This window comes from Sitodiplosis mosellana, unplaced genomic scaffold, assembly GCF_009176505.1.
Source record: "Sitodiplosis mosellana isolate CC-2019 unplaced genomic scaffold, AAFC_SMos_1.0 Smas_scaffold_44, whole genome shotgun sequence".
Taxonomy (NCBI): Eukaryota; Metazoa; Arthropoda; class Insecta; order Diptera; family Cecidomyiidae; genus Sitodiplosis; species Sitodiplosis mosellana.
In genome coordinates, this window is record NW_022595286.1 from 439,740 (window position 1) to 465,552 (window position 25,813).

General features: G+C 35.5%; 9 protein-coding genes across 13 annotated transcripts; 2 read left to right on the forward strand and 7 right to left on the reverse strand.

The window, feature by feature from the left end:
* Positions 1-322: 322 nt before the first annotated feature.
* LOC129569800 (probable cytochrome P450 6a14) lies at positions 323-1,042 on the reverse strand. The gene is made up of 3 exons (XM_055448965.1): positions 1,015-1,042; positions 526-934; positions 323-437 (listed from the first exon to the last, which is right to left on the reverse strand). Exons 1-3 carry the CDS (start codon positions 1,040-1,042, stop codon positions 323-325), a joined length of 552 nt encoding a protein of 183 aa, XP_055304940.1.
* Positions 1,043-2,369: 1,327 nt separating this feature from the next.
* On the reverse strand, positions 2,370-4,163 carry LOC129569826 (cytochrome P450 6A1-like). The gene is made up of 2 exons (XM_055449002.1): positions 3,076-4,163; positions 2,370-2,969 (listed from the first exon to the last, which is right to left on the reverse strand). The coding sequence occupies exons 1-2, from the start codon at positions 3,902-3,904 to the stop codon at positions 2,557-2,559; spliced, it is 1,242 nt and encodes a 413-aa protein (XP_055304977.1). The 5' UTR covers positions 3,905-4,163; the 3' UTR covers positions 2,370-2,556.
* A 780-nt stretch (positions 4,164-4,943) lies between these two features.
* Positions 4,944-5,598, forward strand: LOC129569825 (probable cytochrome P450 6a13). Its single transcript, XM_055449001.1, has 2 exons — positions 4,944-5,254; positions 5,335-5,598. The coding sequence occupies exons 1-2, from the start codon at positions 4,984-4,986 to the stop codon at positions 5,526-5,528; spliced, it is 465 nt and encodes a 154-aa protein (XP_055304976.1). The 5' UTR covers positions 4,944-4,983; the 3' UTR covers positions 5,529-5,598.
* Positions 5,599-5,638: 40 nt separating this feature from the next.
* LOC129569820 (uncharacterized) lies at positions 5,639-8,037 on the reverse strand. Its single transcript, XM_055448996.1, has 2 exons — positions 7,760-8,037; positions 5,639-7,193 (listed from the first exon to the last, which is right to left on the reverse strand). Exon 2 carries the CDS (start codon positions 7,117-7,119, stop codon positions 6,142-6,144), a length of 978 nt encoding a protein of 325 aa, XP_055304971.1. The 5' UTR covers positions 7,120-7,193; positions 7,760-8,037; the 3' UTR covers positions 5,639-6,141.
* Positions 8,038-8,926: 889 nt separating this feature from the next.
* LOC129569818 (uncharacterized) lies at positions 8,927-11,372 on the reverse strand. The gene is made up of 3 exons (XM_055448993.1): positions 10,820-11,372; positions 9,935-10,258; positions 8,927-9,732 (listed from the first exon to the last, which is right to left on the reverse strand). Exons 1-3 carry the CDS (start codon positions 11,167-11,169, stop codon positions 9,219-9,221), a joined length of 1,188 nt encoding a protein of 395 aa, XP_055304968.1. The 5' UTR covers positions 11,170-11,372; the 3' UTR covers positions 8,927-9,218.
* Positions 11,373-12,148: 776 nt separating this feature from the next.
* LOC129569824 (protein SREK1IP1) lies at positions 12,149-13,718 on the reverse strand. The gene is made up of 3 exons (XM_055449000.1): positions 13,404-13,718; positions 13,106-13,302; positions 12,149-13,016 (listed from the first exon to the last, which is right to left on the reverse strand). Exons 1-3 carry the CDS (start codon positions 13,509-13,511, stop codon positions 12,776-12,778), a joined length of 546 nt encoding a protein of 181 aa, XP_055304975.1. The 5' UTR covers positions 13,512-13,718; the 3' UTR covers positions 12,149-12,775.
* A 148-nt stretch (positions 13,719-13,866) lies between these two features.
* On the reverse strand, positions 13,867-19,143 carry LOC129569815 (molybdenum cofactor synthesis protein cinnamon). Of its 4 annotated transcripts, none has more exons than XM_055448986.1 (10): positions 18,950-19,143; positions 17,536-17,731; positions 17,197-17,324; positions 16,193-17,013; positions 15,829-16,113; positions 15,559-15,717; positions 15,285-15,357; positions 15,097-15,198; positions 14,719-14,820; positions 13,867-14,065 (listed from the first exon to the last, which is right to left on the reverse strand). In XM_055448986.1, the coding sequence occupies exons 2-10, from the start codon at positions 17,564-17,566 to the stop codon at positions 13,919-13,921; spliced, it is 1,848 nt and encodes a 615-aa protein (XP_055304961.1). In that variant the 5' UTR covers positions 17,567-17,731; positions 18,950-19,143; the 3' UTR covers positions 13,867-13,918. The 4 variants fall into 4 exon arrangements, with proteins under 4 accessions (XP_055304961.1, XP_055304964.1, XP_055304963.1 ...); XM_055448989.1 differs by having other exon boundaries at positions 18,765-18,959; XM_055448988.1 differs by lacking the exon at positions 18,950-19,143 and adding an exon at positions 18,257-18,424.
* Positions 19,144-19,286: 143 nt separating this feature from the next.
* Positions 19,287-23,111, forward strand: LOC129569819 (luc7-like protein 3). Of its 2 annotated transcripts, XR_008688077.1 has the most exons (4): positions 19,287-19,658; positions 19,740-20,541; positions 20,749-20,985; positions 22,275-23,111. XR_008688077.1 is itself a non-coding variant. In XM_055448994.1 (3 exons), exons 1-3 carry the CDS (start codon positions 19,554-19,556, stop codon positions 20,835-20,837), a joined length of 996 nt encoding a protein of 331 aa, XP_055304969.1. In that variant the 5' UTR covers positions 19,298-19,553; the 3' UTR covers positions 20,838-23,111. The 2 variants fall into 2 exon arrangements, 1 of the variants encoding a protein (XP_055304969.1); XM_055448994.1 differs by having other exon boundaries at positions 19,298-19,658; positions 20,749-23,111.
* Positions 22,905-25,811, reverse strand: LOC129569817 (WD repeat-containing protein 74). The gene is made up of 3 exons (XM_055448992.1): positions 25,467-25,811; positions 24,154-25,171; positions 22,905-23,852 (listed from the first exon to the last, which is right to left on the reverse strand). Exons 1-3 carry the CDS (start codon positions 25,552-25,554, stop codon positions 23,744-23,746), a joined length of 1,215 nt encoding a protein of 404 aa, XP_055304967.1. The 5' UTR covers positions 25,555-25,811; the 3' UTR covers positions 22,905-23,743.
* Between the last annotated feature and the right edge of the window lie 2 nt (positions 25,812-25,813).

Genomic DNA, 25,813 nt, shown 5'->3' on the forward strand with positions numbered 1-25,813 from the left:
GAACTATTATTATTGATTGCAAAACGATGGACATGTAAATGCTCGACACTTAATGTTAACAAGAAAAATTATTTTTAAAAGAAAATAAAGAAATTCAATTGTCTAAAGCGAGCGGATTTAAATTGGATTGTGTATTATTTAGATTTTACCTACTGTAGTGTGTGCGGAAAAGTCGTGACGCTTTAAAGGTAATTATTCCAAACTAATAATCAGAATTTGGTCATCTGCTTTGATAATTATCAATATATTATAATCGCACGTTCATTTTTGTCATGTAACCGGAATCACAATGTGCAATGTATACAATCCTATATTTTGACGTTTATCGTAATATTGGCGCCACCAAGCCCATGGAAGATAAACTATGCAATACTATATGGGCTAATGGTTCTGAACGTTTAAGCGACTTTTGAACGTTCATATTGAATGCGTTTGGACTTATAAAAACCAATAAAAACAAAAGCATCATGACACAAATGGCGCTTTATTTGACACATTCCACACATATTGTGATTTCGGTGTTACTTTATCGCTTTAAATTTCAAATATATGCCACCTTTTGGTGTTAGTGCCAATGGATTTGGTTCGTAGGTAATTTCTGTTCTTTCGCCAATTGAAACTTCGAAATTGTTCAGGATGGTCACAAGTCCAATGCGTGCTTGCATCATGCCAAAACGTGCAGCGATGCAGCTCCTAGGACCCTCACCAAATGGTAGCCACAACATAGAATTTCTCTGCTTCGCCTCTTCCCCATCGAAACGATCGGGGCTGAACTTCTCTGGGTCTGCATAGTATCGAGAATCACGCTGAATAGCAAAAATCGGAATCACCACCATTAGTCCCTTTTGAATCACATCATTTGTTCCAGGCACTTGATAATCATTCATCGTTCTTCGGGTTAAATTCGATAGCGTCGGGTACATTCGGAGAGTTTCTGCTTGGTAAGTTGGCATGAATATAGAGGAATCAATTAACACAGACTACATGTATACTAATCATGTCATTGTCACTCACCCTGAAGTATGTGATCGATGTACGGCATGTCCAACATCATTTCGTATGTAAATGTTCCATGTTTCTCAAATGCCTCTTGAATCACTCGCCTGGCTTTTGCCTGTATTTCCGGGTTCAATGCTAACTCGTACAAACAATATGATAAAGTTGACGACGACGAATCGAATCCAGCGAGGAAGAAAAAAAATGCTTGCGCTGCGATTTCATTCAGAGTTAGTATCTTATCTTTGTTGTTTGTCTCTTCGTTCTTCAGTTTGATCAGAATGTCCATAAAATTATTTCGATTCACATTGTTTTTCTCTCGATAATCGACTGTGTCGCGAACCACTTTCATGAAAAACTCCGAAACATCATCGCGGATATTTTTAATGTGGCATTTTTTGGCGATATCCCTAAAGAAATGGACTAAAATCATTTCAATCAACGGATTATGTCTAGGTTTTGCAAATACTTCACCACCGTATTTCCTGAATTCAACATGCTATAAAGTCTTTGACATGTTTAATGAGCACGAATTGTGCTCAACTATCAAAACAGAACCAACCTCACGAACGATATTCTTGCTGTGCACGATTGCAATCACCAAACGATTTTATTATAATCGTGAACAATGTTAGACACTTCACCGAACATTGTTAATTGAATCAATACCAAGCTTTTAATTGTTCATTTTATTTTTTTCTGCTATTTTTTTGAGAATGACTTACGCGTAGTATCATAAATGATGGAATACGATTACATTTATTAGTTACGATAAAAAAAGGTGTGATTTCTGCTTTTCTGATATCGATCAATATCGGTGCTGTTGACCATTTTCAGAAGAAAAAACCATAGGAATTTTTGAAAACATACCGTTGGAAATTACCGTTGTTCCATATGTTTACGCTATTTACGCCCTTGTTTCATATATACTTAAGCTAATGTTCGACAAATGGCTGAAAATAGTACTTTTACTCTCTCTTAAGTAAAATTGTAGGTGTTGACGTGGCGAACATCTTCGTTGAACACGTATTTTATTGTAACAAATGAATGCAATCGTGTACCCTACCGCGGTGAGTACTAATACCGTTTATATATATTCGTGAGTTTGGATGGAGTTGTTATTTATTAGTTTGTGTTCTACGAATTGGACGTTTAAATTTCTAAAATTTGAACATTAAATGCGAAATAATTCCTCAACCACATTCACTTCTGAGCAAACAAAATCCCAAGAAATTAGTCAAAAAAATGCAAAAAAGCAATTTCAATTCGCTCCTAAATGATATGTTTGAAAAATTGATAAAACGTCGAAGTGTGTATATTTAGTTCTCACAATGATTCAATTTGCGTCTTTTGACAAATATGTACGAAAGAACAACAACTAAATCGATATTCTCTCAATTGTTGTGCTTTATTGAAATATGTGTGAAAATTGGTAGATACAAATAGTATTTGTTATTAAATTTTATTTCCTGCGTTTTCAAGAAGGGCATTCGATTTCAACAACATTGCTGTGTTGTCGGGATTGGCCCATGTACAAATCTGATTTATTGCAAACGATTATTACTTTATTGCTTTGAATTTTAAGTATAAGCCACCTTTGGGAGTTAAAAATAACGTTTTTGGTTCATAAGTGAGTACTGTCTTTGAGCAAAGTGAAACTTCAAAACTGTTCAGGATGGTCACAAGTCCAATGCGTGCTTGCATCATACCGAAACGTGCAGCGATGCAGCTCCTAGGACCCTCACCAAATGGTAGCCACAACAAAGAATTTCGTTGCTTTGCCTCTTCCCCATCGAAACGATCGGGGTTGAACTGTTCTGGGTCTGGATAGTATTGAGAATCACGATGAATAGCAAAAACTGGAATGATCACCGATAGTCCCTTTTGGATCACATCATTTGTTCCAGGCACTTGATAATCATTCATCGTTTTTCGAATCAAGTTCGATGCCGTCGGGTATTTACGGAGTGTTTCTGTTCGGTATTCCAGAAATAAAAAATTCAGATGGATAATTTTTTCAGTATGAATTAATATAAAAAAATAAATTGACGAAGACACCATGCAGAATGTGTCACTCACCCTGAAGTACGTGTTCGATGTACGGCATGTCCAACATCATTTCGTATGTAAATGTTCCATGTTTCTCAAATGCCTCTTGAATCACTCGCCTGGCTTTTGCCTGTATTTCCGGGTTCAGTGCCAGCTCGTACAAACAATATGATAAAGTGGTCGACGACGTATCGAATCCAGCAACGAAGAAACCAAAGACTTGAGCAGCAATCACATTCAGTGTTAGTATCTTATCTTTGTCGTTTGTCTCTTCGTTCTTCAGTTTGATCAGAATGTCCATAAAATCATTTCGATTCACATTGTTTTCCTCTCGATATTCGACTGTGTCACGAACCACTTCCATGAAAAATTCTGACACATCATCTCGCAAATTTTTGATATGTAATTTTCTGGCGATATTTCTGTAACCAGCCAAAAAGACGGCAATCAACGGATGATGTCTGGGTTTTTCAAATACTGCTTTCCCATATTTCCTGAATTCGGCATTTGGATCGCTCAAACTGTTGCATTCGATGCCAAATAAACATGTACCAATGACGTCGATGGTAAGTCGCGCCATCAAGTCTTTGATTTCCAGTTCGTCATTCTTCTTAACAACATCGATTAAGTAGTCTTTGAGCCGTTCACCAACTTCGACCATCGTCGGAAACATAAATTTCATTTTGCTCGAAGAAAATGTCGGTGTCAAATTGGCACGCAATTTCTTCCACTTTTCTCCATCCAGTGCGATCAGATGCGCACTTATTGGATCATCTTCTTCGTTGTAGTAGAAGATGCCTCTGTCGACAAAATTAGCAAAATCTTTCACTAAAACGCTTTTTATCAAATCGAGATCCATTAGGACGACACCGGGGCCGGCGAAAAAATAAAAGCCACAGAATTTTGCACCACTCGATTTATGCCTATCATAAATATCTTTAAAAAATTGCGATTGATGACACGTTTTGGCAAGACCTTTTATATTTCCGACTGGAAATTCAGGCTCATCGTGTGGAATTCCTCACGATCGCCAATATCCGAATGCATGCTTGAAATATGCGTACACAAGGGTCAGAATTGATACGAAGCAAATAACAACTGCACTGATTAGAGTCATGTTTCTGTTTGATGTTTCCTTTGCTCAGAGGTGGTATTTTAAAGTGTGTTAGCAATAAATTCGTTTCATGTTTAAAGCTTTAGTCGTGAAACACGAATTGTGCTGAACTACAACAGCACCAACTTCACGAATATATTAGCGATATTTTTGCTATAGGGTGCACGATTGCAATCATCAAACGATTTTATTAATTAATTGAATCAATACCAAGCTTTTAATTGTTTAAATTTTTTGCTATTTCTTATAGAATGACTTGCGCATGGTATCATAAATGATAGAACACAACTGCATTAGTAACAATAAAAAAACCTGTGATTTTTGCTTTCCTGATATCGATCAATAACGGACGAAAATTATGGTGGTATTAATTAAAAGTGTAGGAATTTTCAAAAATCCATTGTTGAAAATGACCAATGTTCCATATATTTACACTGATGTTCTGCGAATGGCTGAAAATATTTCCTTTACTCTCTCTGCTGCAAAGTCATAAATGTTGACGTGGCGAACATCTTCGCTGAACACGTATTTTATTGTAACAAATGAATGCAATCGTGTACCCTACCTCGGTGAGTATTGATATCATTGATATATGTTCGTGAGATGGGTACAGTTGTTATTTATTGCTTCGTATTCCACGAATTAGACATTAAAATTTCTAAAATTCGAATATTAAATGCGGAATAATTGAAAATAATTTTGTTGACAGAGGCTTCTACTACAACGAAGAAGATGATCCGTTGAGCGCGAACCTATTTTTAGTGGACGGAGAAAAGTGGAAAAAGCTGTGTTCCAAACTTACACCAACATTTTCTTTGAGTAAAATGAAATTCATGTTTCCGACGGTGATCGAAGTTGGTGAACGATTCAAAGACTGTTTAATTGATGTCGTCCAGCAAAATGATGAACTGGAAATCAAAGACGCTGGATTCGAAACGTTGTCGACCACTTTATCATATTGTTTGTACGAGCTGGCACTGAACCCGGAAATACAGGAGAAAGCCAGGCAAGTAATTCAAGATGCGTTTGAGAAACATGGAATGTTTACATACGAAATGATGTTGGGCATGCCGTACATCGATCACATACTTCAGGGTGAGTGACAATGACATGATTAGTATACATGTACTCTGTGTTAATTGATTCCTCTATATTCATGCCAATTTACCAAGCAGAAACTCTCCGAATGTACCCGCCGCTATCGAATTTAAACCGAAAAACGATGAATGATTATCAAGTGCCCGGATCAAATCATGTGATTCGAAAGGGACTAATGGTGATGATTCCGATTTTTGCTATTCAGCGTGATTCTCAATACTATCCAGACCCAGAAAGTTCAATCCAAACCGTTTCGATGCGGAAGAAGTGAAGCAACGAAATTCCATGCTGTGGTTGCCATTTGAAGACGGTCCCAGAAACTATATTCTCAAAACTTGTGTTACAATTTGACTATCTTTTGTAATAACGAACAAAATGAAATTGGTTAAAAAAAAATTCGATTTATTGTGATCAATTTTCAAGAATACACAAAAAGTAGATAATTCGACGTTGATCGATGCTAGTATTGGGAAAGGTAGAACAAAGCTGAAATCAACTCATCATAAAGATCGTATTCATAAAAAAAAATAAAAACTCATTGAAATTAAAACTAAACATTTGGATACATTGAATAATTTAAATCACATCGATATTGAAAACAAACTGGTAAATGATACTAGTACGTAAATGGATGGTAATCGGATTGAGGTAGCAAATTACTTATAAGTAAGATGTGTATGTGCGGCTGAGGTATTTCCAGTCAAAATTACTCGAATCTACTGTTTCCAGTTGTTTTTATACCGAAATGTCCTTACATATGTAGTTATGAATTTAACTATAGATAAAACGAAGCGAATTTTTTTTTGAATCAGTTTTTAAATAGAAAAACTGTTATCTTCGTTTCACTGAAGTTGATTCAATATCAAGTAATCGCAATATGGCTTTCAAACATTGCGTTCCATTTCCAACAATCCCAAAATAGAATCGATATTTTCTTTTGATTTCTTCAATTCCCTGATGGCCAAATTCAACGGTAAACATGCTGGACAGTTGAAGTCCTTGCAACTCTTCCGATGAGCAATAATTTGATCCGTCGTTATGGAATTATCAGACGGTTCAGCCTTCACAACAACCCAATTATCTTCTTGTGAGATTTCATTCGACTGGTCTGTTATGCCAATGCTTTCGTTTACCACTTGTGACTCTTGATTTGAGCTCGTTGGCAACCCTGGAGTGTCAACTGGTGTATGAGTATCCACACTTTGCACTGGTGTCATTTCAACTGGAGTCGATTGAATTGGTTTTTCTTGTTGTTGCTGTTGATTTGATTGAGTTTCAGTTTGCATTGCGTCGGATTGTTGTGGTGAACAGTTACATGCTAGTGCTGCTGCAGAAGTTGAGGCGACTTGATCCTCTTGAACACTTTGAGCAGCTTGCTGCATTTGTGCCAGCGGTTTATCTCGTTTTTGCCGCCTCTTTATCAATTCCACTTGAATCGCATAAATTTTTCCGGCCAACAAATAATAGTATTCAGTTCTCGAATTTGCCAATTCATACATGTCACCTTCGAGATTCTTCGCATATGCAACAAAATTTTGCATTCGTTTATCAACCATTGCCGCCGGATCAGGGTTCGGGAATATTGCTTCCACCAACTTATTAACCAAATGATTACGGAGTTCAGGTGTAGTAGAATTGTGCCATTCTTTCGTGGTCACTTGTGCTTGTGAATTTCTTGGCGACCTTGAAGAGTTTGACGATGAATCCAATGCATTATTATTGCTGTTGAGCAGCCCTTCCAGAATTTGAATATGCGTTTTTAATAATTCTAATTGAGCCGCTTGTTGTTGTTGCTGTTGATTTTTTTGGGATTGAACAAACAATTTCAACGTATTGACAATTTCCGATAATTTCTCATCCATCCTGTTTTGACTGCTCAGTTAAATTTGCTGTTGTAGTTTATTTGAATGTGAATTAACCAAAAGTGAGGATTCCGCTGGTAATAGAGATTCAAATGGAAAAATGAAGTGTTACAATTTAATTTGTTAATCTATTGTTTGTAGTTCTACAAATATTTGTTTTTCGAATCACAGGGAGTTAACAAGAAGCACGTCATTAAGTTGTTGATGATTTCGATTTCGACGACGACGAAAGATGGAAAATAATAATAAAAAAAATACAGCATCTCTTTGGATGGAGGTCCGAAAACCTCATACGTGCGTCTTGTTATCTCCTAGTGTTCTGAATAAAATTCGGCTAAATTAGCTTCCATTTCTCTGGATTGGCTCAAAAATAGACTGAGTAAAGAAATAACGAAGAACATCCGTTTTTAGACCTTTTCGTGGAAATCGAAAGGAGCATATTCTATCGTCCTAAACAATTTCGATTGGGATAGCATATGAAATTATTAGATTCAGCACCAGCTGGTGCATATTCTAGAATTTGTTGAATGTTTTTGAGTCTGATGTGCCTTAAACGAGAGTTATAATTAACAAAAACTTCAAAATTTTATACAAAATGTAACGTAGTATGACTGCACTTTTAAACTATTGCTTCACTTACATGTTGCGTCGATATTGTGGGCTCAATCGACTCAAAAATCGTCCAAATACAATTTCAACTCAAGAATATTCTACAAAGAATTACACAATTCACAGCAATTTGACTAATTCACCAGTAAATCGCATACAAATTGGTAATAAATTCGAGGCGGTTTATATGATTGATCAGAAAAAACCAAATATAAAAATTGTTTAGCATTGAAATTACTACGACTGGAACTTGTCTTCACCAATAGAGAAATCACAAAAGAATGACGGAGAATTTGACTTTATACATTATTACTGAGTTGCTATGTATGTACGTATGCTTTTGTGTGCAAAACGATCAACGCGGTTACACTAACACATGCACACTGTACACCACATACAGCGATGCGCTCACTCAACAGGAGTGCATATAGTCGACTTCTGTGTATCTCTTGATGAATAATTCACAAATATCGCATAGAAATATTCAAGCGAGTTTTCATATTCATTAGCGAACTCTGATCACTGTGTTTCCTTGATAATAAACAAATAAAGACATGCAAAGAATGCTAATTCACCAAATATGCTCTGTATTTCACACATACACAGATATTATTGTTTGTAAACAAACCGACTAAAGTGAGCAGATGGATGGAGAGAGAGAGAGAGGGAGAGATAGAGAGAGAGAGACCTCACGTTACTCTCGTATGAGTGTGTTAGTTGTCAATTTTTATAATCTTCTATGGGGTGATGTTCAAATACATGACGAGAGATGGAACATTGCTCTTCTTGCTCTTTCTTTCAAGCCATAGTAAACAGCTTACACATACATACTAAGAGGTTTCCTTCGTTTATGTGCATCAACCACAACATTGAAATGCACATTTACACATATATGCTCGCATATATGTATGTGTAGCACTATGTGTGCTACTATCACACATAATGTATGTCATACACTGTGGGTCACAGTGTTACACTATCACGAAGACAACATTTCAACTGTTCAAATACAACCAACAATACTGTCATATAAGTGTATGTCTCAGCGCACACGAAACATGTAATGCATCTACATGTGAAAACTCATATGTGTTTTACTTCTATTCTTCACTATTGTTGTAGTCATTCATTTCAGAATATTCTACTCCTAAAAAATCCAATTGAAACTATATCACAAAAAATGAAACATCACAATACATTTGCTCCTTGTATTTTTTAGTTCGAATTGTGAATATTTATTTTCATAGACTGCCAAAAATATAGTAAATACATGTTAATATCCAAAAAATAGAAAAATGAATGAATAAAAATGTGCAAATAACAGAAACGATGACATTTGAGATTCTCGATGGCCAATTACGTTTGTTTGTTTTTTGTTAAAAATATGAAAAAAATGGTCTCTAATTAACTAATACTCCAAAACACAATTAAATCATAATTAATACTCGTTCAAAATGTCAATGGTATTCAATGCATGGTCTTCAAAATTTTCATTCATCGAGTGCTTGATTCATAGGTGAATGCGCTGGACGATCCAAACGCTGGCAGTTTTTTCGATTAGCCACAATGCGACGGGGTGTAATGCGGATCAGTCTCATGTTTGGCTGATACTTCCGTGTAATTTGCTTAAATTTCCTCTTGAGTACGACACATTTTCTAACCGCTGATGTGGATGGTTTTTGAACCACACGTACTTGTTGCGTTGGTTGTGCTGGTTCAAACTTTCGTATTTTATTCTTTTCCTCCATTTCCATTTGGTCGGTGTAGATTTTGTCGAACATTAGCTCACAATATTGCTGTTTCGATTCGGCTTTTGCATAAATTTCATCCTCGATCATTTTTCCGCATTTTGCAATGCCATAGGCATGCATGGTTTGGCTGTAAATGCGTACCATGTATTCACGGTATTCGGTTGGGATAAACTGGCGCCATGTCTGTGTATTTGTCGATGAAACAGAAGAAGGGGCTTCCATAGGAGAATTCATAGAGAATTGGCTGCTTGCACTGGGGAGGTATAATAATGGTGAAGAAATAAATTTTGATTTGATAGATTATCGAAACGAATGAATTATTATAATACAGTTTAGTGAGTCATTCAAGAGAAGACCGTGACTCAACAATAGAAATTTTGGACTCAGCCACAGTCTTCTTTGAACATCCTTCCAACATTTTAATAATTTCCGGATATAATTCACACTGTAAATACCTTTCCAGATACTTTTGTCGTTGCCTTCTAAATGCTGTCATGAGGTGAGGGTTGGATTTTAAAATGTTCAGAATTTGCTGAAATTTGTCGGAACCGGTCAAGTTGCTATTCTGCAGCGTCGTTACAAGCTGCTGTTTTGCTTTCTGGAGACCTTCATTGTCGCTATTTGGCTCAGTCGATGCTATTTCCTGCGTTCTTGCTCCAATATTTACACCAGAGTTTCCTTGAGCGTTACTCCTACCATAATGACACACTTGAATATTACGCGATGTATCCACAGTCATTTTTTTTGTGGTAGAATCGGCTGGTTGACAACTGCTTGTACTGGGGAGAACGGACAAAAAAAAAGTATTTTGAAAAAAAACAAAAACAGATATGCAATCAAAAAAAATGAATATCATGGATCGTAAAAAACATATGACACCCATAGAATGAAAGAACAACTTTAAATGAGCTCATTATCCATAACTGAGACGGAAAAAAAACTTAGAGCAAAACAGAGACAAATAAAGTTGCGATCAAAAGTGACACAACTCAGTATTGAGCGAAAAAGACGTTTTCTGCATTTTGCTCGCTACTGGAAAGATATAGCGACTAGGTATCTTTGACTTATTTGTAGTTCTTTTTATTTTTCACAATAATACCGAAGACACTTAATCGTTATCTATTTCCAATAGCGAGAAAAATGCAAAAAACAACGTCTTTTCCGCTCAATGCTGAGTTGTGTCACTTTTGCTCGCAACTTTATTTGTCTCTTTTTTGCTCTAAGTTTTTTTCCGTCTCAGTTATGGATAAAGAGCCCATAAGTTGTTCTTTCATTCTATGGGTGTCATATGAATAAAAAAGAAATAAAGTTTATACCAAAAAAAAAAAACTTTACATTACCTTCTTGCCAATTTGGATTGATTGAGTTTGTGCTTGATATTTAGACAGTACGGAACCGCACACTTGACTTCGATACATTGGTTTGCGTGGTAGCAGAACATACCGTAGACTGTTTTGCAAATTGGACAATTGCCGTCGGATTTCCGTGTGCAAATCGTTGTGTGATGCAGGAGTCGTTTCATTTTTGCACATAAGTCTTCGGTACACTGTTGATCTCTACAATCGCAAGCATGAACCAACGAATTTACATTCCGTTGAACTCTTTGCTTTTGTGACTGTCTCTGTTGTTCTTCCTCTTCCACTTGGTGCAAATCACTTGGTTGCTCAGTTTTTTGGTTTTTTCCATCCATTTTTGAACAAATTTTATTTTCAATACAGCTGCGGTATAAACGTAAAGAGTTTACACACAAGTGACGTTGTATATGTGAGTTTTTAACACCAAACTGAAGAAAATGAAATATTGCGTGCTTTAAATTCGTTGAGTTTCAATATTTTATCGTTTGATTTGTGATTGATTTGCATTGAGCATGCACCGATTGCTCGTTGACATTTTGCTAGTTTCTAAAAAAATGTAGATGTCGCCACCAAACGTCTGTGTCTAGATTCAATTGGCAACACTTATACCATTTCAAATCAAATTACGATGCTTATGTTCACGTTTTTAAATTCAAATTTTAGTTTCATTGATCATTTGTCTTTTTAGTAATAATGTGATGGTTAACACCATTGTTTAATTCGATAGTTGATGGCATCAATTAATTTGATGCTTTGTTGAATTTTTGTTGCACTCTTGAAAAGAATGACCACGTTTGGTCGCCTTGATTTTTTATTCTTTCATCTAAAACGTCCTCTATACCAAAAGAAGAAGTTCTCCAAATAAAAAAAAATATCAACGTCAATAGTTGAACAAAAGCATAGTCAATTTACCCCAAAATCGTGTTTCTTGTCCTTGTACCGTTTCGATTGTGACTTAAGCTCACGTGAATACACAATCGCAAAATAAACGTAGAAAAACACAGTTGTTTGTCAACACTCAAAATAAAACAGATGTTTCGCGTTTGTTATTTACTCAAAATAGATCGTCACTCAAGAGACGTACCGAGCTTCATTGAAATACATACATTGGTACATTGTTTAATATAGTTATAGTTTGAGACATTTTTGAAGTGTCTGTAGTGCGTAACGTACTCAACGTACTGTACGTTGAATCAAATTGACAGTACATTAAATTTTACTGCTAAATAGTCCAATGTTTAATGTTTGAATGATTCCACTTATGGGAAAGGAGGCTATTCATCGAGAAAAATCGAATTAAAAAAAATGGAACGATCCCTTTCTAACATTTTTATTTTCATGTACAAATTTGGGCAAAAGAAAGAAGGCTAAACCTAAAAAGATGTTCAGAAAACTAAGATGAATTTGCTGAATCAGTTGTGATACAATGTCAATAGCTGATGATGTGATGCCGTAACTTTTATTCTCTCTGGGCTAGAGACTCTGGCCTGTTGCATTTAGTGTCTCTAGGCCAGATATTCTGGTATGTTGCCATGAGACTATCGATTCTAGACTTAGTTTAACGATTTTTACCCTAACATGATATAAAGTGGTTCTTAAAAGTGACCATTTCGTATGCATTTCTAAATATGCGGCAAGCAATATCGGTTGTTATTCCAAGCCTTTGAACAATAAAGTTCGGTCACTAGTCGGAATTACAATTTCTTTGAAATGCTTGATACTAAACATTAACATTACAAAACTAATTTTAACAGATAATAAACATTCAATTATCTGAAAGCAAGGGGATTTAAATTGAAATGTGAATTGATTTTATGGAGAAGTACTGTTCTACCACAACGACGTGTGTGTGTGTGTGTGTGTGTGTGTGTGTGTGTATGGAAAAATCGTGACACCTAAATGGTAATGTAATTCATAAGATAATGTGGTAATTATTTCTAACTAATCCGAGCTTGATGAAGACGATTTGCGTTTGGTGCGTCGTTTTTTGGCCGCATGTTTTTTGGCTTTGGCTTTATCACCGTTTTTAATGCGTTTCAACTTTTTGTGTTTCGTATCGTCCGAGTCACTGGATGTGCTATCAGTTGATGATGAACTACTACTGCTGCTACTGCTGCTGCTACTGCTACTGGATGACGACGATGATGAAGATGAACTGTCACTGTCCGAGGAGCTTGATGAACTGAAAAAAAACATGTTTAGTTTTTAACTGCGCAATTTCACTGCAAAGCAAATAGTTTGCCTGAGAAAAAGTACTGGATTATGTCTTACCTTTTCTTGTGCTTTCGTTTCGAGCGCTTTTCCTCGTGTTTCTTGTCTTTAGAGCGTTTCGCTCGCGACTTAAGCTCACGTTCTTTCTGTAGTAGCTCCTCTTTACGTAAGCCGGTAAGTGGCGTCAAATAATAATCGGTGTCGGAATCACTACTCGTACTACTTACATCCAACTGAATTTCCTTATTCGGATCAATCTGAAACGGACATTCAACGCAATTCAATCAATTGTCGTTCTATTGCTACTTTGATTTTTCACGTTTCTTTGGCTCAAAGTGACTTTTTGACGCGTACATACCTTCAGAAAGTTGCGGCATTGAAAAGTTAGGTGACCTGCATAACCGCACTTTTTGCAAGCAGCACGAACCGTTTCCTTGGAAGAACTACTGTAACCACCGTATTCCATTTTTGAAACCAATCAACCACCAAATTTTTTTTTATGTATAAAACCAAATCAAAAGAATTATTCCTCTTCGGAGGCGTTGTTTATTCTACAACTTTGTTTGCCGAGCTTAACTGCGTTGACGTTTACATCGAACATTCGTGTGCACAAACAATATTCCATCAGCTGTCATTCAATGGGTTTATCACAACTGCCACCTATGTTTTTTGGTGTTGTCGTTGTGCGTTGCGGTAATTTTTAGTCGGCGCGAAAATGAAAAGTGGGGTTTGTTCAACCTATTTTTGATTGTTATTATTTTTAGGATAGTGTTTTTTCCAATGGAAATGAATTCTTAAAATTAAAATGAATTTCATTGCTCTTTTTTTTGCTGCCAAAAATTATTTCCTTTTTATTATGTTTTTTTTTTAGATTTAATCCAAATATTTTGAAATGAAATGATGCTTGAGAACAGATGCTTTTAGTTGGGCGCCTTTGAGAACATATTCCTGTGTCTTTGTTCGTGGCGGCAAATGCAATAGAACGTCAGCGTTCACGATACTCGTTAGCCGGCTACTCATCTGAAATGATGAATTCAAAATTTTGGTAAACATTTGTTTGAAATATTGTGGTCTATGACGTTAAATCGACTAATATATCAAATGATATTGTCATTTAAGTTTCGAAGAAAAATGCATAAACCGATAATTCAAAAATATTTGATTCATGAGTCGAAAATAACTTCAAATAAAATTCCATGAGAAAAAATAGACAAGGTCTGCAGCTATGTTGAAGCTATGTTGAAGCTATTTTTATATAGTTGACACCTGGTATGAATCAAATTTGCGTCTAATCTATATACAAATTATGATATATTGCGTCTAATCTATATACACATTCACGCATAGTCTTGGTCTGAAGTAAATGGCATATTTCATATGTTTGTCCATGGCCTGAGCTTAGGAAAATATTTTGCGCCTTGAGGTGACATGGAATATTACAATGAAACAATACTCCATGATATGCTGATGGAATCCACGCACGTATGTGTGTTACATCTTAGACCAAATTAGTGCCCAATTTGCACAATACATTATTCGGATTCAAGGCACCTATTCAGCGCAATTTCAGCTCAGAATTGATATCGACCACAATAACATTATATCAATGTAGATGTTGACCTTTTATACTTTTTCTCATGAGATAAATAATTATAAGAAATATTGATATCTACTTGATTGTCGGTGATTTCTGCGAAGAATTTGCCCTGACCACATGAAATTTGAGCTCGAGCATATTCTGGACGTGGATCTAATTCGACTTGTGTGTTCAAAAGCTATGAAAAACAAGATAAGGAAATTATAGTATTAATTTTTCTATTCAATGTAAGCATTAAATAAAAAAAAAATTATTGTTTGACAGTTATATTTATAAAATCATAAATTATAATTTTTGATAAATAATTATTTATCAAATACGTAACTAATTTTTAAATAATTTGTTTGTTCAATTTTCAATCAAAATGTTATTCAATCTAAAAATACATCCGTTTCCAATTCAATTTCGAACTAAATTCAAAAATAAAACAAAATAATATGTTCAACACTCTTACTTCAACGTGAATGACTGGCAATGATAATTTGTGTTCACTGTAACCACAGTGTTTCCGAAGCGCTGGCAGAACAAACAAATGAAACGTTGCAAATGCTGATACCTGTAATAGTGTAATACACATTTTTATAATGACAATTTTCTTCTTGTTGTCTCACTTTTTCTAGTCCTGGTGATAGCAACACTTACAGGATTTCCTGGTAGTCCAAATAGAAAGCACTCTTTATTTGATGTTTTTCGATCAGCAAACGTCATTGGTTTTCTGAAGTAAGAAAAATGATCAATTACAGGATCACAAAACAAAATGACAAATTGTTGTTGTAAATTACAAACAAGGGATGTCGGTTACTGGATAAACCAATTCGAAATAAATCAATAAGAAAATAAATAGTGTTTAATAGCCGTACATTACTCGGTTTATGAAAAAAAAAAACGTATCGTTGACAATCAAGTCAATACCCACCCTGGTTTCATATTGACACGACCAAAATGAATTTCAAAGCCCAACTTCTTCAAAACTGGCTTCAAAAAGTCTTTATCTCCCATCGACACACTTCCAGAGCAAATGATGAATGTATTCTTCTCGGCCTGGGCTTTGATTGCATCGTGCATTGAATCAAACCTATGGGAATACAAACATAATTTATTTTATCTTTCTTTACTTATATTCTCTTCCTCTCTTTCTCTCTCTGGTGTTGATAAAATAAATTTATAAAAAAGTACACAATCTTACGTATCGCTCAATGTCAATGTGGTGATTTTGTTGAAACCATGTAGCTCAAGCAATGCTCGCAGCATTGTTGTGTTTGAATCATAAATCTTCCCAGTTTTCAATGGTTCACCAGGTTTAGTGAGTTCATCACCAGTCGATAGAATACAAATGGGCACTTCTGTAAGGTGTGTCGAATCAACATCCACGCCAATGCTGGCGAGTAATGATTTAAATGGAACGACATCAGGAAAATCGGTTAGACCTTTGAATAACTGTTCTCCTTTTGCTAGATCACATCCGACTGGCCTGGAACAAAAAAAATATTTGAATGAGTCGATTGTTTGAAAAGAAAAAATTCAAAATTTCCTCCAAATTCTCTCCCTACCGAATATCCAACCCCAGCGTTGGTTCAATCAAAATTTCCACTTCTTCTTCAATCCCATTCTCGGCCTTTCTCAATTTTGTGTCTTCAACTTGAACAATTGCATCGGCGAAATCGGGCACAGCGGCACCAGTGTTAATTTTATAACAAAAATTGCTATCAAAATCATCATGCTTCACATCATCGCCAGCGCTAATGTAGCCGATAACTTTTTTGACCCCTTTGCATGAACCGTTTGCTTTAACAGCATACCCGTCTTTGATCGATGCTCGAAACTCTGGAATATTGACCGGACTTTTGTAATCACGATGTGAAAACACGTTGCGACGAATGGCATCGAGAATGATTTTCAAGGCAATGTCAACCGCAATCATTGGAAACGGTGAATTACGGTCATCATCTGTACCCGTGCCCGTTTTGTGCGGACAAATGTGTTTGTGTGTGGCGATTGGGACACTTTGGTTTGAGGTTGATTGAGATTCTCCATGTGATTTTCGTACATTGCCCTGGTGGCCATTGATCAAATCGATTGCATGCGGCAAAACATCTACAATTGCCGAAAAACATTCGTCGACTGCCTTCGGGCTACCGGGCATATTACAAATCAACGTTTTATTGCGGATTCCACATACGGCTCGAGATAAGGCTGCAAATTTTGTCTTTTCGAAGCTCACCAATGACATCGCTAGTGACATCTGAGGTGCTTCACGGTGGATGACTTTTCGAGTGGCTTCAGGTGTTACATCGCGTGGACTAAACCCCGTTCCGCCTGTCGTTAGAATCAAGTGAACTGACAGCTGATCCGACATATGCAGCAATTGAGCCTAGAATTGATGGAATTTGTTTTAAATTTTGAAGAAAAAAAAATGGAATAAAATAAATTTATGGAAATATTGGCTTTTGATCAATTTATGGACCATCCATGGACCAAAATTAAAATATAACCTGAATTTGTCCAACAATTCCTACTAAGAAAATTGCAAAAAATATGCCTTCAAATGATTCACCTCGATTCGATCAATTTCATCTGGTACTAAGGCACTTGTTATAACAGCTCCAAAATGTTTAGACACCAATTCTCGAAGTACTTGACCACTTTTATCCTCAGTTTCTCCCGATGAGCATCGATCACTCACTGAAAATGAATGAAACAGGAATCGATATGATAAGTATTGTTTTTGTTTAATTTTCAATTTTTCCATTGATTTTTTTTGTGATTTTTGACATTTTTCATGGTTATTTTGAACAACTTTTAATTATTTTTTTATTCAATCGATTTTTTCTTTCGTTCTAAAATGAATTTAACCACAATTTGTTTTTTTTTAATATAAGAAACGCCATTTTACCGGTAATTATTCCCACATGTAAATCCTTCATTGTTGTACAGATGTGTATTCTCTGATAGGAACCGAACCGTCGCACAAAAAACTCAAGCGATGAATGAAGTTTCAATACAAATGTGTATACTTGAAGTGTCTATTTTATCGGTCTAGCGCAGATAACCTGTGATACTCCGTTATCAATGTTTGTTTACATCTGGAACTGTGATTTAACGAAAAAGATATTATACTCATAAATAATACTAAGTCTATGACGTTTTTTCTACTCAAATCATACACATTAAACCATTTAATGATGCATCAAAACCGCTCAACCAATTGAATCACTCAATCCAATCAATTGAACACGAATATTGCTAAGAATAGTAAACAATACATCAATGTATTTGTACAGAACCACGTCCGGTCTTGAAATGTTGTATGGCTAAGAGGAATGTGGAATTGATTGGTGCTGATTAAGAGAGCATGAAGTGGAAATAATTCGGAATTGACTTTTTTTTGGCATGTATTGGTCATCTATGGTTATAGCACGCGTATTTTACGTAGAACTTTTCGACGAATAAAATACATAGTAATAAATAAACAATTTCAATTAGGCCTTAATGCACTTTTGAAAGAAAAAAACCCTTTCACGATAAAAGTCTCGTCTTACTTTGAAAATTATTTTTTTTCTTTTGGAAAAGCTACAGTCGAATTAAAAGAAGAATAATTTGAAAAATTTATCGACCTTAGTATTTCTTTGGAACAATGTGCCAATTCTTTGAGAATGTTCCAAAAATAATGCGCAATTCAAGAATGTATTAGTGATAAATTGTATCACATCGTGTGTATCGTGCAGCAACAATAAATTTTGTGCGAAGTTATGAGTTTGTCATGAGAATTGCTTCATTTTGTTCAAATCAGTTGAATATATAGAGCACTCTTTCAGCACACAATATCGGTGTTCAATCATAAAGCCTAAAAGCCTAAAATATGGTTATGATTGAACACCGATATTGTGTGCTGAAAGAGTGCTCTATATATTCAACTGATTTGAACAAAATGAAGCAATTCTCATGACAAACTCATAACTTCGCACAAAATTTATTGTTTCTGCACGATACACACGACGTGATACAATTTATCACTGTCATTTTGTCATCAAATTGCGAGAAACAGCAAATTTAAATAAAAAAAATTAAATTGGAATTCAAATATAAATTGCGTATGATGCAGGGTTTATATATAAACTCAACTAAAATGAATACATCCAACAGTTGAATTATTGCAAAATATTCTGCTATTGAGTTATTTAAAGCACGACAATTATCTGTCAATTATCCAAATCCGTCATGAAATCCAATTTTGCGAACAATAAACCCAGCGTCTGTTGTACTTTTTTCTATATTTGAATTTTTTTCCAATAAAACTAAACACTCACCGGCAATCACATGGTAAATAAAACCGTGGCAAATGCAACTCACTAAGCGGTCGATGCGATGACCACTGTTTACGGTCGTCTGTAAACCGGTTCATACTATACAACAAACGAATGATGTGATTGAGAAATGAGCTAAACACAAACATACGTCATTTATAAGTGGATGTTATCCATTTTGGCATGAAATAATTTATCTTTGTCTCGATGATATGAATAATAATAATCGAAATGTGCACACATTCAAACGATAAAAACCCAATTTCGTACCGTGAGAATGTGGAAATGTCAAACCGTCATACACTGTTAAAACCGTACGTTGACGTTTGGCACATGTCAGATTGGTAATGACGCCATTTTTTCTCTTTCTCACTACGATACGTATTGCATTAATTCATTTTAATATCGAACAAACAAGGTCTTAGAATTGGAATTCATATAGCTGGCAAACGTAGACGATTGCCGATTGACTTTTTTTTTTCTTTTCAAAGGTCAATTGATGGTGAAAAAGAACGGAAATCAAAAGTTTTGTTTGGAAAAAAGGAAAGTAAATTGTTGGGGATTTTTTTTTAACTAGACGAAAGCCATATAAAACGCAATAGTCAACATGGTGGATACGGCAAGGCAACTATTAGACGAATTGATGGGTCGTAATCGTAATCTAGACCCAACTACGGCAAAATCAAAGAAAGTACAATGGGATGACCCGGAGGTAAGTGATGATTTTTGTGCTAAATAAAAAGTTTTACATAATTTAAACGAAATTGTTTCCATCCAATTGAATTTGTTTTAGTTTTGCCTGTACTATTTGGTGAAATTTTGTCCGCACGATTTATTTGTGAACACACGAGCTGATTTGGGTCAATGTACAAAGTTACACGACGATGAAGCGAAGCGGTTATTTGAAGAGGCACGACCGTCAACACGGAAACGTGGCTACGAAGATGAATTTCTTCGATTTAGCAATCACATGATAAACGAAGTGGATCGTAAGATTGAAAAAGGTCGTCAGCGGTTGGCCTTGATGAATAAAGTGCCAGATGGGGCATCGCCACCGCCGCCACCGCTGACCAAATTCCAAGAAATGATAAACAACATGAACGCTCGAATCAATAAACTGATTGGTGAGGCCGAAGAGGCAGGCAGCCGAGGTGATGTCGAACAGGCACAAAACCTAATGACACTGTGTGATCAGGTGAAAGAGGAAAAAGAGGAGCTGATTAAGAACCATGAAATTGAGCAAAATTCAGAAAATGGCACCAAATCCCAGTGGAACGAATATGCATCGAATGAAAAACAGATGGAAGTGTGCGAAGTGTGTGGTGCATTTTTGATTGTTGGCGATGCACAACAACGAATTGAAGACCATTTGTCGGGTAAACAACATTTGGGCTATTCAAAATTACGCAAGGCTGTGGAGGAAATGTATGAAAAACGGCAAAAAGAACGTGAAAAAGAGGATAAAGATCGATATCGTCGCAGGGATGACTTTGACCGACGAAGAGACAATAACCGACCAGATCGAAGAGACCGCGACCGACCGTCACATCGACGCGACAGAAGCCGGGATAGAAACAACTATAGGGATCGAAGATGTATGTTGATAATAGATAGCATTTTGAGAGTTTTTGTTTGATTTTTTAAACTATTTTTTTTTACTGAAGAATTGAATTTTTCTGAAATAGCTCAACTTTTTCGTATGATAACCTCACATTTTAGCCCTATTAACTTCGTATTAATTACCTATCTGTTGTCTCTTTTTGCTTGAACATTTTAATTATTACCTATTTCTGTATTTCCAGCCGATGACCGAGATCGTCGAGACCGTGGTGACCGTGACCGTGACAATCGCCGCCGCCGGAGTCGCAGCCGTAGCTCGAGCAGGCATTAAACACCACAATTCAATTCGATGAATGGCGCCCCCCCCCCCCCTCCATGCAACCACAAATCATTTTTTTCAAACAAGCAAACACAAAACAAATTCTAAATGAGGTACCTCCAATCATTACAAAAAAAGCTCAAAAACCACCACTACCCAGGTAAGTGATCGTTACAAATTGTGTTTGTGCAAAACATACATAGCAAACAACTTGAGCGCACTATGTACGCATTTATGAACCGAAAAAAAAAATTGTATATAGAAAATGTAATCGAAATGAAAAAGTTGGGCGTTCTCAGGTTAGTTTAACAACAAATAAACTCAACAAACAACCATGCGATGATCAATTTGTTAAGTTAAGAATCAACGTTTGAATTTCGAACATTAGTCTCAGCAGATATACAGTAGATTCTATAGATATGTTTATAACTAGCATGCATCCGAACATAGACCATGTGATTGTTTTTCTATTCATCTTATTTTTGCGTTTTAATTTTCTTTAACTACTTTTAAAATACGTTCCTTTACCCAAACCAAAAAAAAAACAAACACAATCGAGATTAATTTTTTTTTATGAAAGAGAGTTGCAATGAATTTACCGCGCGAGTCATCCACACAATATGTAGCCCAAATATCAGTTATCGCACGGGCACACCTCAATTTTTCATGGCATCCGATACACAATTTCTATTTAGTTGGCGAGCGATCGTTCCAAAGCAAATGAGGTACTTTTATCATTTTTAAAATTAAGTTTGATACCGACACCAAATTTAAAGATAAAAAACGAAACAATTGGATTTATCGAATGGCATGCGCCGAGTGACACACATGCACCCACCCGACACACACACACACACACACCCACACAGAGGGCAACTGGATTTGTGACATTTGATTTGCTAATCTGAACCAGATTATATCGAATCTGGTGCTTTTTTTTTAAACCGAAATTTTTTTCTCGAAACAATTAACTCTTTTTTATTAAAATAACAAAAGAAATACAAACAAATCCCCCGGCATTTTTTGAGGTATTTCACGCATTTTATGGGCAAAACCAAACAAGAACTTTTGAACTTTATCACAAAGGCAACGAATTTTCATTATTTTTTTTTAGTGTTAATTCATTTTGAGTGTGTTGATTGAATGTCAAACTATTTGCTGGGCTAAAAGAGAATTCTTTTTTCTTTATTGAATTTATCGAAAAAAATTAGTCTCAACATTTTGAAATAATTTTAATTGAATTCAATTGAAAAATTATTTAATTTTTATCCCAAAAATTTTTTTTTATACTGCTCCTTACACCAGGAAATGGTTTGAACCAGTCGATCGCTTTCATTTAGAGAAGAAGAACACTGCTAAGAAATTCTGTTTGAGCCACTAATTGGCTATTCACATTAGCTGCAGTCCAATTCAATTTTTTTTGTTAATGTGTGAATTTTCTCATTTCAGCTGTCGCAAGATTAAGCAAAATGTACACTGCTAAATGGATTTTTCAAAATCTTCATTGCTAAATGGATAAAGAGAAGTTAACATGAGAAACAAATTCGACAATTTCGACGAGAATTGATATATTGATAGCGCTCGAGGTAATTAAAATTTCATACAAAACCTAAATCGTCCACAGAAAGCAAAATAAAGTCCATTGCAACGTATGACCACAATCAGCGAGCCCACGTCAACACTCTTGGCCGAACACACCAACATCCATCAACTCGGGTTGAAATTCAAGGTGCGCTTTGAAAATTTTTATTATACAACAAATAAATCAAAATTCGAATATTCACATTTTTCCCCTTAATTGTAACGTTATTAGTCGAATCGCGCAATTTAACCCAAAAAAAAACAGACACAATCATTTAGTTTGTACATTTCGTAATAATTTTGAGAATAAATATGAGAAAAAAAAGTACACTTGGCAATAGGGCGCCTTCAATTTTTTTCAATCAACAGAAAATTGAAGAATTGAATTAATACGCATTTAGTATTTAGTTAACTTTTATGTTTAAGCAATCAAATAAGTTTCAAGTTCTAAAAAAATTTCTCAATTTAAATAAATCGTTTTTTTTACGGCGGCCACAAGAAAGCCCAGCATAATAACATAACATTCTAGTAGGCAAATTAAAATAATGGACTTCTTTTTTTTTGAAAATTAAAAAAAAATCAATTAGCATTTTAGTAACCCTGCTCGCTTTCATATGGCTATGCTGCCATGATACTTTCATTTGCTGTTTCAAAATGATTTTCGAAACTGAAAAATAAAGTTCTTTTTTTTCTATACAAACTAAATTTTGTTTGTTTTTATTCATTTGGATTGGATTACACAGTCCGACGCGTGTTTTTATTCGGCACATGAGACGGACTTCCATGCGATATTTTAGATCTCTATGACTACGGAATTGAAAACTACTCAATTGCCAAATGAAAAAAAAAACACGCGTCAAACTGTGTTATTGATTCAATTTGAAATGCATTTTGATTGGGAGAATTTTTCTAAATTGATGCCTTTTGGAACGGAATCTTTTTCAGCTGTGCCTGATTGGCATGATGGTGACTTGATAGTTCACTGACAGCAATGTAAGTAATGCTTTGGCTGTACTTATAAGTCTTACCTATAATTTGGCTATATGTCTTACCTATATTACCAGTAAAATGACTAGGTTTTTAAGGAATTTTACGAAAACAAGAACCTTTCTTGTCAACTTACGAAGATCAAAATCTCGTTTTGTCATAAATTCAAACTCAATCTTTTTAAAAGTATTTTTTTGGCTCACACTTTCCAGCCCAAGGCTACGTTAAAAAAATCTATCTCTAAAATACATTTTCTTCGGTTCAAACTCATCATTAACATTTATTTGAATTAAAATGAAGATTTTATTGATATTTTCCAGAAAAATAAACTAAATAACGTTGAAATACATTCATTTCTTTTTCTTCTTCATCAATTTGTTGAACGGGTTTATACGGTCCGTTGATTTTCGTTTCTTTTCTTTGACAGTGCTAATTTTCTTTTCTTTCTCCTCGCCGTCGCTGCAAGAAAAGAACATTTTTATTAGAAATTTATTTATTTTAAAATGAAAAATGGCAAAAAATAATAAAAAAGAGGAAAAAATCTAATGTGGTCAGACAAAAATGAGGCATACAAAAGCAAAGCGAATAAAAACAAAATTTGAAAAAAGTTCTTAATGAATAATTTTCGAGCAATCGAATAAAAATAATAAATCGAATGAAAAAATGTCCAAATAAAAATAAAAAATAAAAAAGATAAAAATGGAATTGATAATGATACAAAAAGTAAAGCAAAAAATCTAAAAAATAAAGTTCCACTTACACAACGGTTTGCATGTTGTTGAACATTTCATCGAAATCGTCATCACCATCCTCATCTTGATCGTCGTTAGCCTTGGTTCGTCGAACTTTCGAAGGTATCTCTTCTGCCGTTGTGTCATTTTCTTCCTTAACCTGGAGTGGTGTGTAATTTCTCAATAAAATTCTCGTTGCTTTGGATTTAACATAGCATTGATACTGTAAAATGGTGGATTCCGCATGATGAACTCGTACAAACCGATCAAGTGAAGCGCTATACAGGAATTTGCCACTGCCATCCACACCAATATCACTGATACTGCCCGCAAAGCCCTTGTAAGTGTGTAGCACATGTTTCATTCTACGTAAATCAAATGCGTGCATCACTCCGGTTGTTGTGCCAGCAAAAACCACGTCACCATGCAGCGCTAAGCAGCTGTAGCTGATTTGTTCTTTGTCATTGAAATAGGTGTGAATTGGACGACGTTGTTTTCTCATATCGTACACGCGAACATATCCATATCTCGAGCAGGTGGACAAGCAATTGGCGTCAATGAATCCGAAATCTGTGTCCCAAATCGGTACTTCGAGTTGTAAAAAATCGTTGGGGACATTTTTTGTACGGAAAACACATTCATTTGTTTCTAAATTCCAAACTTTCAGATTGTTTTGACGCTCTTTACCGCCGCTGGCAATCAATTTTCGTTCCACAGCACATTGTCGCATACGTGACATCGCATCACCAGCCTCTAAAAACGTTGGTTTCTTATGGCCAATTTGAATTTTTCCATTGCCCAAACCGGCAATGATTTTGCCATTAAATTTGGCCAAACCGACGACGGGACCGTGTTCGAATGTATGATTGCCCGTAAATGAGTTTAATGGTGTTTCGTAGACTTTTACCACCGGTTCGACACGACCCACAAGGATTTCATCATCATTTTCGCCGAAATTCAGAGTTGTGATTCGACTGGTTTTTGTCAATGACTGAATATCCTCCAAATTGGTCTGCTTGTGCGGGTTTTCATCAGTTAAACCGATACCTAGGATAAAGGGACATTTTTAAAACACAAATTTATGATGGAAATATAAAGGAACACATCACATGAAGAATTATAGTTCTTCATTGCAAAATATACCAAAAATCAACACGCAACACGAAAGAAGCCATAGAATTTGCCATTTGCCAACAATTTTTGTTTGGCAGCCAAACCAACCGGTGTGATAATACCACACTGTGGTCTCAACACATTTTTTTGTATCACTCAAAATTTCATTTTGCTCAACACATCAACAAAAATGCAAATTTTGATCACTTGACTAAGAAACACTACTTACGTTTAATGGATCCAGTGTGTGTACCGACGAAAATCTCATGATTTTCCACGTACGCCGGATTTTTAAAATTAGCTGTCGATATTTTCATGTTTCATGCGTGCAAAACCGTTCTGTTTACTAGCATTGACTGTGTTTTGTGAGCACATGGATTGAAAACTGGTCCGCATCTGTCATTCGTCGTACATTTTGACACTTACTTTGTGTCTGTCTGCGATAAGAGAGTACAGCGCCATCTAGCGAACGTAAGCAGATTCACTGTGTTTGCTTCAGACGGAATTGCATCGAAACCGAGTGTTGAGACCAGTTTATGAGAAAGGTGGTTGTGTATTCATTTCTAAATAAAAATG